Genomic DNA, 15,813 nt, shown 5'->3' with positions numbered 1-15,813 from the left:
GAGCCGTCGGGTTCGATGATGGAGGTGTTTGGAGAGGTGGGTGCTGCCAGTGTATCGGCAGGGGCCCGTGATGGACGGCTCGTGATGGGACCTCTCACCATTGCAAGTTCTACGGGGGTCTAATCATGCAAAGCTACGTACCATGGGGCACTGGCTGACTAGCTCGATTAACAGAGAAATTATTGGTTAGGACAAACCCATTACGTATATCTTGCATCATCCATTAATAAAATAACACTCCATCCCAAATTTTTTTTTAAAAAAAAATATACATGCTTATTTGAAATTTTTAAATAAAAAATTATTTTTATCGTTTTAAATAGAATTTTTTTTTTTTTGGATAATGTATTAGCTTGTTGTTGGATGATACAAAGCATCATATAACAGGCTTGTTTTAACCAATAATTTCTCCGATTAATAGAACTGATCTGTGGTACACGTGGTAATGAATGGTTTGGTATTCTTGTTGGGACCCAGAGCTGCCGTTTTGGTTTTTCTATTTGAACTCCATCAGGGGCTTCATTTTTGAGCGTGGAATGGGACGGGCTCCAGAATCATTTTCGTGTTGACGAAGATCGCAGAGGAATTTTTATTGGGAGGCACGAACGGCGTAGGGGATTGGTTAGCTATACGTAGGGGAGGATTTTGGTAGTTGAAGGATGGAAGGGGCCCACAGATTTTGGGCGGTTGCGGTGGAGGGAGGGTTGGTTAACGATGGGTGATTGTGGGCCGTCTGATCAGCAAGGCCTAAGAACTCGGACGGATGGAGTTGGGTGGGAAGTGTGGTGTGGTTGGCGTTGGGCCATGCTCTCTGGTAAGCTAACGAGCTGGGGGAGGAGAGAAGGGCCGTACCATGAGGCCAGAGCGTTGGAGCCTTGAAGGAATCTTTCGGCAATGTTGGGATGCCGTGAAAGCAAGGGAATGCAAATAGTGACATGTCATGTTCAGTCGCAGGGCACTGTTTGTCTGAGAAGTTCAGTGATGAGCATCTTTCTTTCCTCGTTGATGAAAGAATATCTCCTACATTTTTGTGAAACTGAAGTCCAAAAATATTGAATTGATCAGTCCTAGTCATTCTTACCCAAAATAAAAAAAAGTTCAGTCCTAGTCACTCCAATTTGAGCTCCCAAATATGTTGATAACCAAATCCTCTCCTGCATTTGATTGTGCTTTGATTTGTATGCTGCATATCGCGCAGGTGCTCTCACTTTCTCTCTTTCTTTTTATGAGCTATGCAATCAAATATTTCGCACTTGAAAATGCCTTAAGATACTTCCTTTATTATATCCAGGTAAGATCAAGACTTGTCATGGGAATGTATGGGTCTTGTGTGCCATCGGAATTTTGCCTTTTCTAAAAATATAAAAAGTATTGGATTAATGGAGAAAAAATGTCGTAAAACGATAGTCTTTATCAAAATTTCCGGTTTAGGATTTCTTGTGTGATCAAGGTTTATGTTGGAGTAGGGTGTTAGGTTTACAAAATTGATAATGAGATAACGGCATGTTTTTAAATGTTAGGCACGCTGCATGTCATTGTCATGTTTCTTTTTTTTTTTTTATCTTTAGTTAACGAGTCTACAAAAGCTTGGCTCTTTAAAATCTATCAGCATATGTTGAGAAACATTTTTTTTTTCAATCTTTTATCATTTTCTGCTATCTCTATCAAATCCAGTTGTGCATTGAAAGGTTGAGTCTACCCAAACGGAGTAGATACGAAAAATAAAAAGTACCATAAAATTGAAGATTATAACATAAAAAGAGAAATAACGACCACTGGTATTTGCACTAACTGCTGTTTGATTTTTTTTTTTAAAATTATTAGATAGATTTATTTTTCTCTACACATCAGTTGATTTTTTATTAATTATTAATCCTCATTGATCATGATTATTTGTGAGATGAAAAAGGAGACAATCAAAATCCACAAAAAAACTTTACCTGCAGCAGACTGTAGAGATCGAAATAACGGCAGCAAGTGCGTGGGACGCCAATCAGTTACCTCTGATTAACGTGCAAGATGGTTATGATAATTTCCAAACATCCACATTTAGCCAGGGAGGCCATCTGTTTACTGCATGATGGTTGTGATTGCATGGGCCCTAATGGAATGTAGGCAGCCCTTGATGAAATTACATTGCTTGGTGCTTCTTGATTAGCCACTGGGGGCAACTCAAATTGAATGTTTGGGTTCACTTTTCTTTATGTGAATCCATTGTTGGATCATCAATTGTGCCATTTGTGATATATAGACAATGGAGGTCCGAACACTTTGAGAACTGTGATGGGTGATCCAATGGTGCACAAGCATGGAGGAAGGTGAATTCTTCTTTACAACCTGAGTTTGAGGAGGAGCGCCAACGGATTCGTATAAAAATTCGAAGCATGCAAGACATGTCACAACCATCTCATCCCTTGGATCATTTTGAACATCCCTTCCATGAAAAATTGGAATGTAACCCTTACTTCATGATGGAATTTAATTAAAATAAAAAAGCTAAAATATTTTATCAATATAAATTTTTTTGTATAATGTAATATATAATATTTTTTATTAACCAATAAATCTATATTCATTACTAATCTTTATCTTTAATTTTTTTTTTAAATTAAAAATATGAATATTAAAAAGTTTTATAGAATATTATAGAATGAAGAAGGTTCTCTAACAAAAAATAATTAAAAAAATGATAATATTTAAAATTAAATTATTTATGATGTAATCTTTTTATTTCATTTCATCGTCTTAAATCCATATCACAAATAAAATCTAATGACATTATTTTTGAATCGAAGCTAGAACAAAAATTTTAAATATAAAATATATAAAAATTTCTATTACAGAATATAGATATAAGAACAACATAAATGCATCAATGCCATAAAAAAGTATTCAATAAAGATAAAAAAATTAAAATACTCATAGCAATTTTTTTCATATAAATATATTATGTAAAATTATTTTACTTTAATTTTTTCAATATCAATCCAACCCTAGATTGATCTTTAGTTAAATCAACAATATATTCAAATTGAATGCGAAAAAAAATAGCAACAAACTCTATATTTTAATCCAATCTTGATTATTAATTTTTCGAGCCCAATTTATAGGATAATATTAAAACTGATTCGGCCCAATATGTCTTGACTAGATCCAAGACCATAAACAAATTATTTATTATTAAATATTAAAATTAATTAATAAATATAATTCATAATTTTGAATTTATTTATCTAATTATAGATTTTTAAAGTAAATACGTTTATATATGTTTTAATTTTATACAATCAAAATGATCATTTTTATTTATATCAATTTTTGAATATTTTTTAAATCATATATAATAAATTTAAATATTTTTATATATTTTAATATAGAATTTTAAATTTAATTTTAAAAATTTCAAAAAAAAAATCTGTTTATGATGAATTAGGATTATCTAATTAATACAATCTATATCATTTTTTAATTTTTTAAATATTTTTTATTTATATAAAAATAAATCAAAATATTTTATATATTTATACATAAATTTTTAAAATATATTTAAAAAATTATATTAAAATATAATACACAGATCGACAGTCAGATAATTTTTTCTGAATATTCGATCCATCTCAAATCCATTAAACAATATCCACGTCTATACCATACATTAAAGCGCGTCCTTGCTCTCCCCCACGCGCCACATGGCAGCCCGTCGACATGTCCTAACTGCCACGTGTGGTGTCCAGCTCATCGCCACGTGGTTTTTTCCCTCTCCGGTAGCGCAGCGTTTTCTTTTTTTCGCGAGAACTCTCGAAGCTTCCCGACCCCTCGCGGGCGCCAGTCTCCTCCCCACCCTGCTCTCACACCCGCCACCTCCCGCCGCTCTCCCCCATCGTCTTCCTCTCGCTCAGGTGTTTTCCTTCCCACAGATCTCTGAAAAAGAGAGATCGCTACCTGTGGCCGGTCTTCGCCGTCGCCTTCTTCCCTATTGTCACCGGCGTCGGCTTTCTTCTCCAATCTCTCCTTCAGGTGCTTTCCTTCCCATAAATCTCCCTCAACGGGCTTTTTTTTTCCAGCAAGTTTTTTTTTTTTTTTTCATTTTGCTTCGGACCCTTCCCGAGCCGTCGCGGACGCCGACCTCTTCCCCGCTCTCCTCGCCGGTCTCCGCCACCGTCCTCCGGTCGGCCTTCTCCTGTGATTTCCCTCAGGTGCTTTCCTTCCCATAGATCTCCGAATAGGAGAAAGAAATGAAAAGAAAAAAAAAAGGGAAAAGGAAAAATTAGCCAATACAAAACCCCAGCTATCGTCTAAGCTTCCCTATTCGGCCGCTTCAAGCTTCCACCTGGTTGGGACTCCTGAGGATGGAAAAAAAATAAAGGAAAGATCGACGAAAACAGATGAAAGATGGAAAAAAAATTTAGTATAAGACCTTTTCCCGATAGATCATCATTTTTTTGTTGTTTTTGCTTCATTTTCTTTTCATTTCATCATCTTTTTCAGAGATCTGTGGGGAAGGAGAGATTAGAGGGGTTTCTTAGGTTCCGATTGGGCTTTTGGATGAAGTATATAGGATTTTGCATGACTTGTGGCGGTGTGAGATGGTCTGTTGAGGCTTTGAGAGCTTAATTTTGGCGGAAGCATGATATTTGGTAGGATTTGGGGATTTTTGATCGGAGGGATTCTTCTTTGGCTACAAAACTTTCAATTTATGGGACACTGTTCTCATCATAACGATCTCTGCTTTAGAATGTTTGTTCCACTAATTTGATCGAAAATTAGCTCTATTCTGATCGATTATTTGAGATGGTTCTCCTTTTGAAATATCTGACAATTTTAGAATATTTGCAGTTCATTGATGCTGTTTTGCTTTCAGTTAATGTATGATAATTTGGTTCTTTGGTGTTCTACTTGATGAAGCAGTGATCATCAATAATTTTGTTTTCAATTGGTTCACCCATTGGTTGGACCAGTAATTAGAAGAACAAGAGGGTGTTGGACCTTCCTAATGGACCAATTTGAGAGTAGCTGATTTCTTTATATAATGCTTAAAAAAAAAAAAAATCTATCAAGCTGTTTGATATTGCATTTTTTTTTTATAATACAACCTGTCGTTCATCCACATTTTAGGACTGGCATTAGTACCAAACTCCACTCCGGCTTAGTAAGCATATGGTCAACATGTAGAAGCCTGATTTTCTATGGTGTTGTTTTCAACTGATTCACCCAGTGGTTGGACCAGTAATTAGAAGAACAAGAGAGTGTTGGACCTCCCTAATGGACCAATTTGAGAGTAGCTGCTTTCTTTATATAATACTTAAAAAAAAAAATAAATCTATCAAGTTGTTTGATATTGCATTTTTTTTTGTATAATACAACCTGTCATTTATCCACATTTTAAGACTGGCCTTGGTAGCAAACTCCACTCTGACTTAATGAGCATATGGTCAATATTTAGAAGCCTGATTTTCTATGATGTTGTTTGATTGTACCAAACATTTTTCTTAACAAAAAAGTTGATCAATTTACTTAAGCTTGCACAGGATGGCATCCTTGATCTGAATAAAGTTGCAGAAACACTGGAGGTGAGCTGATAAATGCTCATTCAATTCTTTCTCCTTTTTATGTAGACTTAAGGAAATGTTTCTGATTATATAGGTCCAAAAGAGAAGGATATATGACATCACAAATGTCCTTGAAGGGATTGGACTGATAGAAAAGAAAATTAAGAACAGAATTCGTTGGAAGTAATTAACCTTTTCTATTTTTGCATCTTTACGTTTATTTTCCTGTATACTTATCTTATAAATTGATAAACATCCAAGAGCTGAGGATATGTTAATTTGATACAGGGGAGTAGATGGCTTAACGCCAGGAGTGCTTGATGATGATGCTTCAAATTTACAGGTATCATGCATAGATAGATTTTCATGCTAACTACAAAAACCATGGTTTATAGTCTTTGCATGTATATTCCATTGAACCGTTTGTATAATATAAATAATATATAACTTAGTCCGGATTCTTCTTTCTTTTCTTCTGTTCAGGCGGAAGTTCAAAATCTTACCTTGCAGGAGCACAGCCTAGATGATCATATAAGGTTGGTTGCTGGTCAAACTACTACATTATAATTATAAATAGTTTTTACCATTTCTCTGATGATTTTACATTCCTTAAAATGGAGGCATAATAAGGAATAACTATATTCTGGAATTTCCTTAAAATATCTTTATTTCAATTTTGAGGAATCAGCGGGTAGAAAGTTCTTATGGTGTTTGATAGGATAATAATAAACAACTTCAAAAGGATGGTTCCATTTTGAGGAATAAGCGGGTAGAGGGATGGATGAAGCTAGAACATAATATCAATTGGTTATATTCTCTTTTTTAAGCTATCTTTTTTCTATTTGGGTATTGCTAAATGGGTCCTATTAGAGTTCGAGATGGGTCAGATATTTGAAAAAAATCTATCCGACTGCCATCCCTAAGCTCATTATAGCATTAGATGTAGGATTGACTCATTGCATTTTTGGGCCCATGTGTTGTATTTTAACATGATTCTTTTTGGATTTTTTTAGATCAATTTCAATAGTTTATGTTCAAACATATAAAATATGTAGATTTATTATATATGGATGGAAAAATATTATAAGATTAAAAAAATTGAATGTATTAATTGGATGACATTAGTTCATCAAAAAATTTTTTTTTTGATTTTTAAGATTAATTTTAGAATCCTATATTTAAATTTATTATATATGGTCCGAAAAATATCGAAAGATCAGCATAAATAAAGCTGATAGTTTCGATTGTATTGTATGAAATTACAATATATGCATATTTATATATTTAATTGAGAAAATTAATAATTAAAAAAATTAAGTTTAAAATTATGGATTATATTTGTTGATTGATTTTAAGATTTAGTATTCCATATTAGATATCAAATATTAAATATTTAAAATTATGGCTTATTTCTTCACTCATTTAGATTTATATTTTGTTATGAAACTTAATTCAGTAAATTGTAATAAAAGTTTTTGGTTTAGTATTTTCAGTTTAGATGAAGAGGTTAGGGTAGATGAAGATTAGCATAAACATATGTTCATCAGCCAATGAAAATATTGTATGTTATATGACATGAAAATTTTATATATTGATAAAATATTTTAAATTTTTATTTTGATTCAAATTAAATCTCGCTGCAAAGCGTGGGTTACACACTAGTCTTATAAGATTTGGGATAAAATTTTATCGGGATTTAGAATTTATATCTCAAGGCAGAACTTGCATTATTAACTGGATGAGAGGATTTGACCCCTAATTGGATAATATTCGGCCACTCAAAGCCTCCCACCCAATTAAGACACCCGAGAGCAGAAAAAAATGAAAGGATATACCCAACACAAGATCCCAGCTATCATTTGAACTTCCCGCTCCAGGCCTCCCACTCGGTTGGGACTCCTGAGGATGGAAAAAATAGAGGAAAAAGGGGGGCAAACATAGGAAAAATCAACGAAAACAAAGGAAAGACGAAAAAAATTTAAGGGTAAGAGCTTCCCCCATTTAGGTGATCAATTTTTTTTGTCTTTTCACTTCTTGTTCTTGTCATTTCATTATCTTTTTCAGAGATTTGTGGGAAAGGAGGGCACTTGAGAGAGAATGGAGGGGTTTCTCCGGTTCCGATTGGTTTTTTTTCTCAAATATATGTGATCTTGTGTGAGTTGTGGTGGTGTGAGTTGGTTTCTGGAGGTTTTGAGCCAAACTGATACCCCCATATCAGGTATCTTTGGAGATCTCTTGAATTTTTTTTTTTTTTTTTTTGTTAGAGTTGAAATGTCTTCTTCAACCTCCACCCATCAGACAACCCATGGATAAAGCAATCGTGTCTGAATAACCTCAAAAGCGTCCTTAGTTAGCCCCAATCCTGTTGGCCCAAGATGTCTTTGGGTCAGGCTCATGGCCCAGTCTAATATTATTCAGGCAGGGCTTGGGCCTAAGAATATGGCCCGACTAAATTTCAGGTCTGGCCTGGATCATTGGCTTGAATTGGGCCTAGTCCAAAGTTGTAGCCTAACACCAGGCCCGGTTACTAGCCCCGCTATCACTCCCCAAGTTCCGCCACTTAACTAGCCCTCTCTCCCTTCGCATTGCCCGTAACCGCTTTTCACATGTTACGATGTTAGCTACCCTACTCAGCTCCTTTCTTGCTGCCCCACGGCTCACTGTGACCACCCTGCATTCGCCATGTCTTGCCTCTTGACTGGCCTCTGAAGCTCATTTGGGTTGACATCATTTTGACTTGGGGCCGAGCACGGGTTGGGGCTGGGGCTTGAGAGAACTTTCGGCCTTGGGCTCTACATGGCTCAACTTGGTTCTCGTGCCAGCCAAGGCCCTCCACCACATTGGATGTGGGTTGAGGTTTGGATTGGCCTGCTAAGGCTTTTTTAGTGCATGTTCATCTAGGCTCTTCGTTGGCTTGAAGTTAGGCTTGAGTCTAATTCTGTATAAATTTTTAGTACATAATTAAGCCTAGTTGTTTGAAGCTCGATAATTTTCCAAGCCTGTAGGAGAATTGGACCAAGCTCGACCCATTTCCAACCCCAGACATGAAACCTGCCTGTTTTCTGGGTTGGGTTCGCTAGAAGTCAAGTTTGCCCTCTTAATCCCACCCTCCTCTTCCCTGCGGGGTTTCTCCTCTTCTCTATTCTCTCCGACGACCGGTGAGGACGGCAGTGGCTGATGCATCTGGATGTGGCCCTCTCTTAGTTCCCATTCCCCTCCTCAGTACCCTCTATTTCTCCTACCCTCCGGCAGCCCAATTGCGGCCTGCCCTGCGGCCAGTTCGCTCGCCCCACCTCACCTCTATTTCTCCCTCTCTCCCGGCTTCTCCTCTTACCCTATTAGGCTCTCCCGCGGCCGATGGCCTGCCACGGTGGCCCGCCACGGGTCACTCCCTCTCCCTCTTCATTGATTTTTGAGTATTGTGGTGTAAATATAATATTTAATTGATAAATAAACTTATCCCCCCAACTTGATTATGATTAGCTTGGGGTTAAATGGCTAAACTTTTGCTGCACCTATATCAGAATTCATGTTTGTCATCAATGTATTCTATGTTCGAGAAGTTACACTCTCATCTGGTGTAAAATTTCTCCTCAAGAATTCGTATTTAGTACAAAAGTTAATAAACCTGTTTAAACAATTTCCTTGTAAGCTAAGAAGGTGCCCAAAGGCAAAATTTTTAAGTATCTTATAAACATCACAGATGTGTAATCAACTTGTAAATTGGATTTTCAAGTGTGATCCAACATTATCCATATGTTTCTAAGCCTTTTTGACATTACCCTGTTTGCCTTTGTCGGCGAGCCAATATGCTCAATACCTCTTTCTGTATGTATGCTGGACCTTGCTCTGCATTACATCTTTATTCTTTTCCTTAAAATGTTAATGACAGATCAATATACTGAGGTGCTTTTCATGCATCATTAATATATCTCAACAAGACCAAGATAATCTAATTGCATGATAAACATTTATTTGTCTTGGTAGAAGTTTCAGTTATAGCTGCATTCTTGATTCATTATTGTGCTTTATAGATGGTCAGGTTCTTATCTAAACAATTGATTGTTATTAATGGCTAATAACAATTACATTCTGTTATGTTAAATTATGTTCCCTTTTGAGCATTTGAAGCCCAATTACATTCTATTACTTGAAAATTTCTGAAAACAACTTGGTTTTACTAATCTTTATTTTTTATTATCAATTCCCAACCCTTACGGATATGATAGTGTCCATCTCAGTCCAGTTGTTTAACACCCCCTCTTTCTTATTCTTTCAAACCTTCACCTCTGATTTCTATGTTAGTCATCAAACTTGAAGTTGGGGCACATCTTGTGGTCTGGTCTATCCTCTTCCGCTTGCCCGCTCATCAGACAAATGCAAGCTTCCTCTGTCACTAATTGTGGTGCAGTCCATGCTAACATAATACTGTCTGGTATTTAATATCTTAGAGTGATGGGGGCCATAATTGCGGAGAGATGTTGTGGGGGGTGTGCCTTGATCTTTATTTGTAGGTCACTCAACCAAGGGATATAGCTAGTAAGGAACACTTTTCATGGGGAAGCTTGCAAGACAATTTATCATTGTCCCCTAACTGGGTAGAGGATTGGAAGTGGCAGTCACTAGCACCATTCTAGGTCCTCCATTTTTTTTAATCACAAAAACCATTTGTCATCCTTCATTTCTTGAATCTATTAGCTATATGGATATGATCAGTCTGATTTGAGCTCTTTGATGTGATTTGACAGATTTTGCATTGAACATCCAGTTATATACAATTGCTTGGCCTCATGTACCTATAAATATTTAGGTCATCTTTCTATTTGGTCTCATTAACCTCTCTGGCCTGTTGAGTGTAAGTTGAATCAACAAATCTTCATGAAATTAGAGGCACTCTTATCAAAAGGATTTCTCTTCTAAAGGTCCTTATTTATCACTCTCACATATATTATGCCTCCTTTTTATGGGAATTGTTGGGGTTTTTTTTTTTTTTTTTTGAGGAGACAGTAGCAAGCCAGCTTCAATTTCATTAAAGGCCTGTTTGGATGGTTGGACTCAAAATTCCATAGGATTCGTGGTCGAATCACCAAAAGCATTGAATTATAGGCTGCGTTAGGCTTATGTCTACAACTATCTAGGACTATCTTAACAGGTCTTTTTTTTCTCCCTGTGGGATTTGAGCCAGTCCACATAAAAAATAGTTTTGAATGGTTATAGACACAAATCTAGCCCAGCTTTCAATATTTTTGATGGTTGTAATGGCCCAACCCATGAATCCTAAAGGATTTTGGGCCCAAGCATCCCCAAAGAAATGAAATGATACAGCAATAGCATGCAAGAGGAGACTTATTAGTCAATGGCTAGCTGGTACAATTGGATGCTTATAGAAGTTTGAGAAAAAAAATAAAAAATTCCATTAGGTGGGTATTGGAAGGTGATACTTATTAGACACTCCTTTAATTTGTTGACAATAGTTAGACCAACTTATAAGTGGATGATTTCTCATGTTGGCTGAAGTACCAAGAATGGGGCAGTTTCCTGACAGAAGAAAATGAAAATAGATATAGAGTGGTGGATCATCTTCAAGTGTCGTGCATAACTTGTTTCTCAAAATATCTCTTCATACTTGGATCTTCTCTTTACTCGTTGTAGTAGAAGGTTACCTTGTTTCTTTCTTAGCGCTTTCTAGTTGTTGTTGCTTTATCTATCAAAATAAGTTGCTTGATATCAGCTGAAGGACTATTAGAAAAACTGTGATTGATTTGTCATATGTTCATGCCTGGACACTACTTTTTAATGGGCATGATACCATGTAGGAGCTGATGGGATGGTTTTTTTTGGGCATTGTGGATGGCTGATTGACCACCTGCATGCAAGTTCTGTTGCTACTTCTGAACTTGAGCTCTGTCACTACTTCTGAACTTGAGCTCTGTCCTAATATAGATGCAGAACCCCCATTTGAAGAATGAAGATAATATATCACCAACAGAAATATGTATGGGCCTCATAATTGCTACTTCTAGGCTTCGTATCACCCTCCCCCTCCTCCCCCACCCTCCCCAAAGGGAAAATGATGATACTTTGCAGCAAACATATGGTAGGTCAGGAGAGGTTAGGTACAACTGCAATTCTTAGCCACACAAGCATATATTTAGTGGCACGGACATATTCATCTTTTGGAAAGGAATATCAGATGTATTTAGTGGGAATTATCAGAGACAGGTGTGCATGAAGGGTATAATGAAATGTGAAAGAGCAGCAACGAGCATTAAGAGTGGTTGTTGCAAGCCACGCAAGGTACTAGTCATGATACTGACAAATAGTTGGCCCAAATCCTGCATCTCTTTACATGTTGTAGATGAAATTGTTAGTGATGCTTTGTGGGGGGTGTCATGTATGTTTTATAAAGATTCTCTAGCGCAAGAAATAATTAGACAAGAAAAGTATCAACTTGCTATTGGGGTGGATGAAAGCTATGGAGATCAGGGAGTAAATTGATCTTTTTGTTATCAGCCACTAAATTCATAATTTAGGTTCTCCTATTTAACCCTTTCTTTCTGTTAATGCACACATGATAGTTTCTGTCTACTGAATTGGTCTCTCTTATGGTTCTTTTAAACAGAACAGGATCTCTGAAATCAACCCTCTAGAATGGCAGGTAGAATCCCCGAGCCACTGCGCATGTTAGGGTCGGCCGCAGCATTTGTGGTAGGGGGCATATTTACGCTGTCGCTTGTCTCTTCTGTGGCCATCCATTCATTGCAATCAATTGTAGAAGCCAAGAGGGTACGGCATTTATTCTATCCCTCTTGTTGACATGATGGTCCGAGCTTTATCTTGCAATTGAATTTGTATATGCTTTGATTTTTGTAATTGCAGAGAAAAGTGGCGCTGCCCTGCATGGTTTGTAAGGGAAAAGGCTTCTATGCTTGCAAATTATGTAAAGGGAATTCAACTATAGAATGGTCTCCCTTGTATGATCCCATTGTCATCAACCCATGTCTCTGCCCAACTTGCGATGGGAACAGGTCAGGTTTCTCAACACTAAAGACAGACTTATGCACTGAGGGGTTATGGAGTTCTTTCGTGTCTGCTTTTTGCCATGCCCACTCACGATCTCCGGTTTGTTGCAGGGTGCAGCGGTGTCTGAACTGTCTTGGGAAGGGTTATGCATGAATTGAAGAGAATTATGCTCTTTGGGGCATGTTGTGTTGTAAATAATAATGAGTTGGATATCAAGATTTTGTGTGAAATTCCATGTTGCTTGTTGTAAGCAAGTGAATTTTGAATTTATCCTAGAATTCACAAGCTAATTAGAATATAAAAGCAGGTTATTGAGCGATTGCTTCCTAAGAGTTATACGAGTATTATCTGGTTTGCTGATTGATTAACTATTACGTCAGTTGATGTCTTAATCCATGGTGAAATATTTTAATTTTACAACCCAACTGCATTGTGTTACTTCTAATTTCTTTTCATGTTGATCAGAAGGTTTGAGATCTTTCAATTGAGTTGCCCTATAACTTTACAAGTCGAGCGGTACACCGGGAACTAGCAACATCAAATTTTCAGCTTGGATTTGGTTTTATGGTAACCTCTGTTTCTGTCAGGAAGAGCTTTTGAGATGTTGTTTTCACGATGCTCAAAAAGGAATATTGTTTTTACAATTTCTATCAAAATTACTCTATTTATCAATAGATCTCTTGTTCTCTATTCCTGTTCATTTCATTGTAGTTGAGACAGCTCTACTTTTTTAGACTTTTTCTATTATATACGTTATTTCCATCCCTCAAAAGGTTACACTGGAATTAATATGTCATATGATGATCCTGTCTCTTTAGTAGAATCACTTACCGAAACATTTATTGATTCTTAATGCTGGAAAAGAGCTTAACAATTTTTAGGTAAAGCTTTCTATCCCAGGTGAAGGAGTTCAGTATAGCTTACCATCCATGTCACTTGTCGCAATTTATGATGCCTACCGACTATCTTTATTAATGCTGTCGCTGGAGAGGCTTTGCGTTTGCCACATGTTTGGGAGGCTGATGCAAGGCTTCCAAATGAGCTGCTCGAATTGAGGAGCACAACAGCTGTTTAGTTTTCTCGGCAAATGAAGCAGATGATTTGGGTCACTGCTGGGATGATGAGTGAAATGGAGAAGCAGCAGTAGAATAAAAATGGTAATATAAGAATGGTAATCAGAATGGTTTGAAATTGAAATGGTTAAATTTTTTTAAGCATTTGATTCGTAATTGAAATTGGAATGAAAATTTGAATCTATAGAGGAGAGTAGGGATTGAGTTCTATATAGATTGAGTTATTTTTATTTCACTCTGGAATCAAAATTAGAATAGAATTTTTTTTCAACAAATGGTTGAAATGGGAGTTACCAATCCTCACTTCTTCCAACCAAACATCCTTTTAGTGGAGTCACTTCTTGGTCTCCGGACAAGTGGGACTTCTATTGGGACTACTAAGTTTTGCAATGAGATCTTAATTTCTTTTTTTTTTCCTGAAGGGCAGAAGAGAAGAAAAGCATAATGGTCACATGCATATGACATTGCCGAGAAAAGGGAGTCATGTCAGGGTCTTTAGGGAAGGTAATTATCTTTTTTTTTTTTAATTTTATTTTCTTTGCAAAAGGTCATTGGAGATTTTTTTGTCCAACTGACCCTGTGATGGAAAGGTTTAGTTGTTTTGCAAGAACAAACCTTCGGAAAAATCAGATTAGCTATAACAAACTGTTGTTCATAGAGCCACCACAAAGAACACATAAATGCAAGAAAAAAAGGGGGAAAAAAAACCTTTGGTCATTCATCAGGTAGGAATCTCATTGAGTTTATGGAGAGCTTTTGCAGTTCCACTAGGACTTTTGAGCTGGGAAGCACCAAGAATTCCAGCCTCTGATACATTGGCATGTGCACCACTTTTTTGGCTATTCCAATAACTTGCAAGTGTCCTGAGGTGGTAATGCTTGTTCTTGCTGCTATCATGAAGTCAAGAATCCTATATGTTGCGACCCATGAAATGCCTTTGGCTCCTATCTGATGATGATACCTTTTTGTTTTCCAAACAGAGAATGCATCATATTTATGGTCATAATTCATTAATTTTTGATGCTAGTCTCGGTACGTTGAAGGTTTGAACCGAAAATCACAGAATTTTCAAATAAATTTTCTTTTGAATTCATTTTAGCAAATCGAGAAAAGTGGCTTCACCAAATCCATGGTCGACCTTACAATGAACGACCCCGAGATCCTGGAACCAGTGTTCTTCACGCGTGCCAAAGGTCTTGAGTGTGTCATCTTACGCATGATTTCCACGTCCTCGTTGGCATGGGCTCAAGGTTGGTGGAACGACCGTTTGCGTTGGAAAGGATTCGGTACTCCACTCCATGTGCTGCCCAATACCATGTGCTGCCCAGAGAACCGGTTCTTTTTTTTTTTATTTTAACATCATTTTGTCTCCTATCAAAAGCAGTACATGTCCTTATTCTAAGCCTCCACTTTATTTTCGTTCTTAAAATCCTCTTTAATTCTCCTTCAAGGATGATGACTTGCCTTGCCACTCTTACACCAATTCTATCTCATCGATTATATAGGACCTGTTTAAAGATGAAACTCCTGTGGGGGTGAAGAAGCCATCAAACTAAAATCCCAAAATAATAGGGACAATTATCCATCTTAGGGTCTGTTTCAATATTTCTATAAAATTGAGTTGAAAATCCAATTAGCCTATCTATCTTGCATTTTCTAAGAGACTATTCAAATCCAACCCAAATCATAGCCTTTGGACTACAGGGAAAAAAGAAAATAATCTATGAATTTGTTTTTTCCCCATAGGATTCGAACTAGATAATATTTGGTTGATACAAGATCATGCTTAAATGGATGGCCTATTCTATAGGATTTTCAGTCCAATCCCACAGGCATACCCAAATAAACACGTAAAAGATGTTTTTTTTCTTAAATAAGGTGCTAAGAATCAAAGTTCCGTCTAACGGTAACATACTTCCTCTTCTTTGTGTTAGTGCTTCTAAAACACCCTGTTTTCTAGATACATATGGATTATCGGAGGGATAAATCTTCTGGGAATCCAAACAAGTTATTAAGGTCAACTAATTAAGGTGAGGATTAGTGCTTAGTGTAGAGAGGTAGACCCTTTACACTAGTAGACGCTTCAACATTTTTTTTTGGTAAAGGACGCTTCCACATTGAATGGAAAAGAAAAGGCTGTGACTTCACAATCTGCACTGGTTCTGCAT

General features: G+C 36.7%; 1 protein-coding gene across 1 annotated transcript; it reads left to right on the top strand.

Moving 5' to 3' along the window:
- Positions 1–763: 763 nt before the first annotated feature.
- On the top strand, positions 764–12,335 carry LOC105058307 (uncharacterized). Its single transcript, XM_073248307.1, has 8 exons — positions 764–814; positions 1,199–1,291; positions 3,769–4,017; positions 5,529–5,570; positions 5,644–5,732; positions 5,838–5,892; positions 6,033–6,085; positions 12,172–12,335. The coding sequence occupies exons 1-8, from the start codon at positions 764–766 to the stop codon at positions 12,197–12,199; spliced, it is 660 nt and encodes a 219-aa protein (XP_073104408.1). The 3' UTR covers positions 12,200–12,335.
- The last annotated feature ends 3,478 nt before the right edge of the window (positions 12,336–15,813 follow it).

The sequence above is a fragment of the Elaeis guineensis genome, chromosome 14 (genome assembly GCF_000442705.2).
Source record: "Elaeis guineensis isolate ETL-2024a chromosome 14, EG11, whole genome shotgun sequence".
Lineage (NCBI taxonomy): Eukaryota > Viridiplantae > Streptophyta > Magnoliopsida > Arecales > Arecaceae > Elaeis > Elaeis guineensis.
Note: the sequence above shows the minus strand (reverse complement) of the source record. Positions and strands in the feature narration are given on the sequence as shown.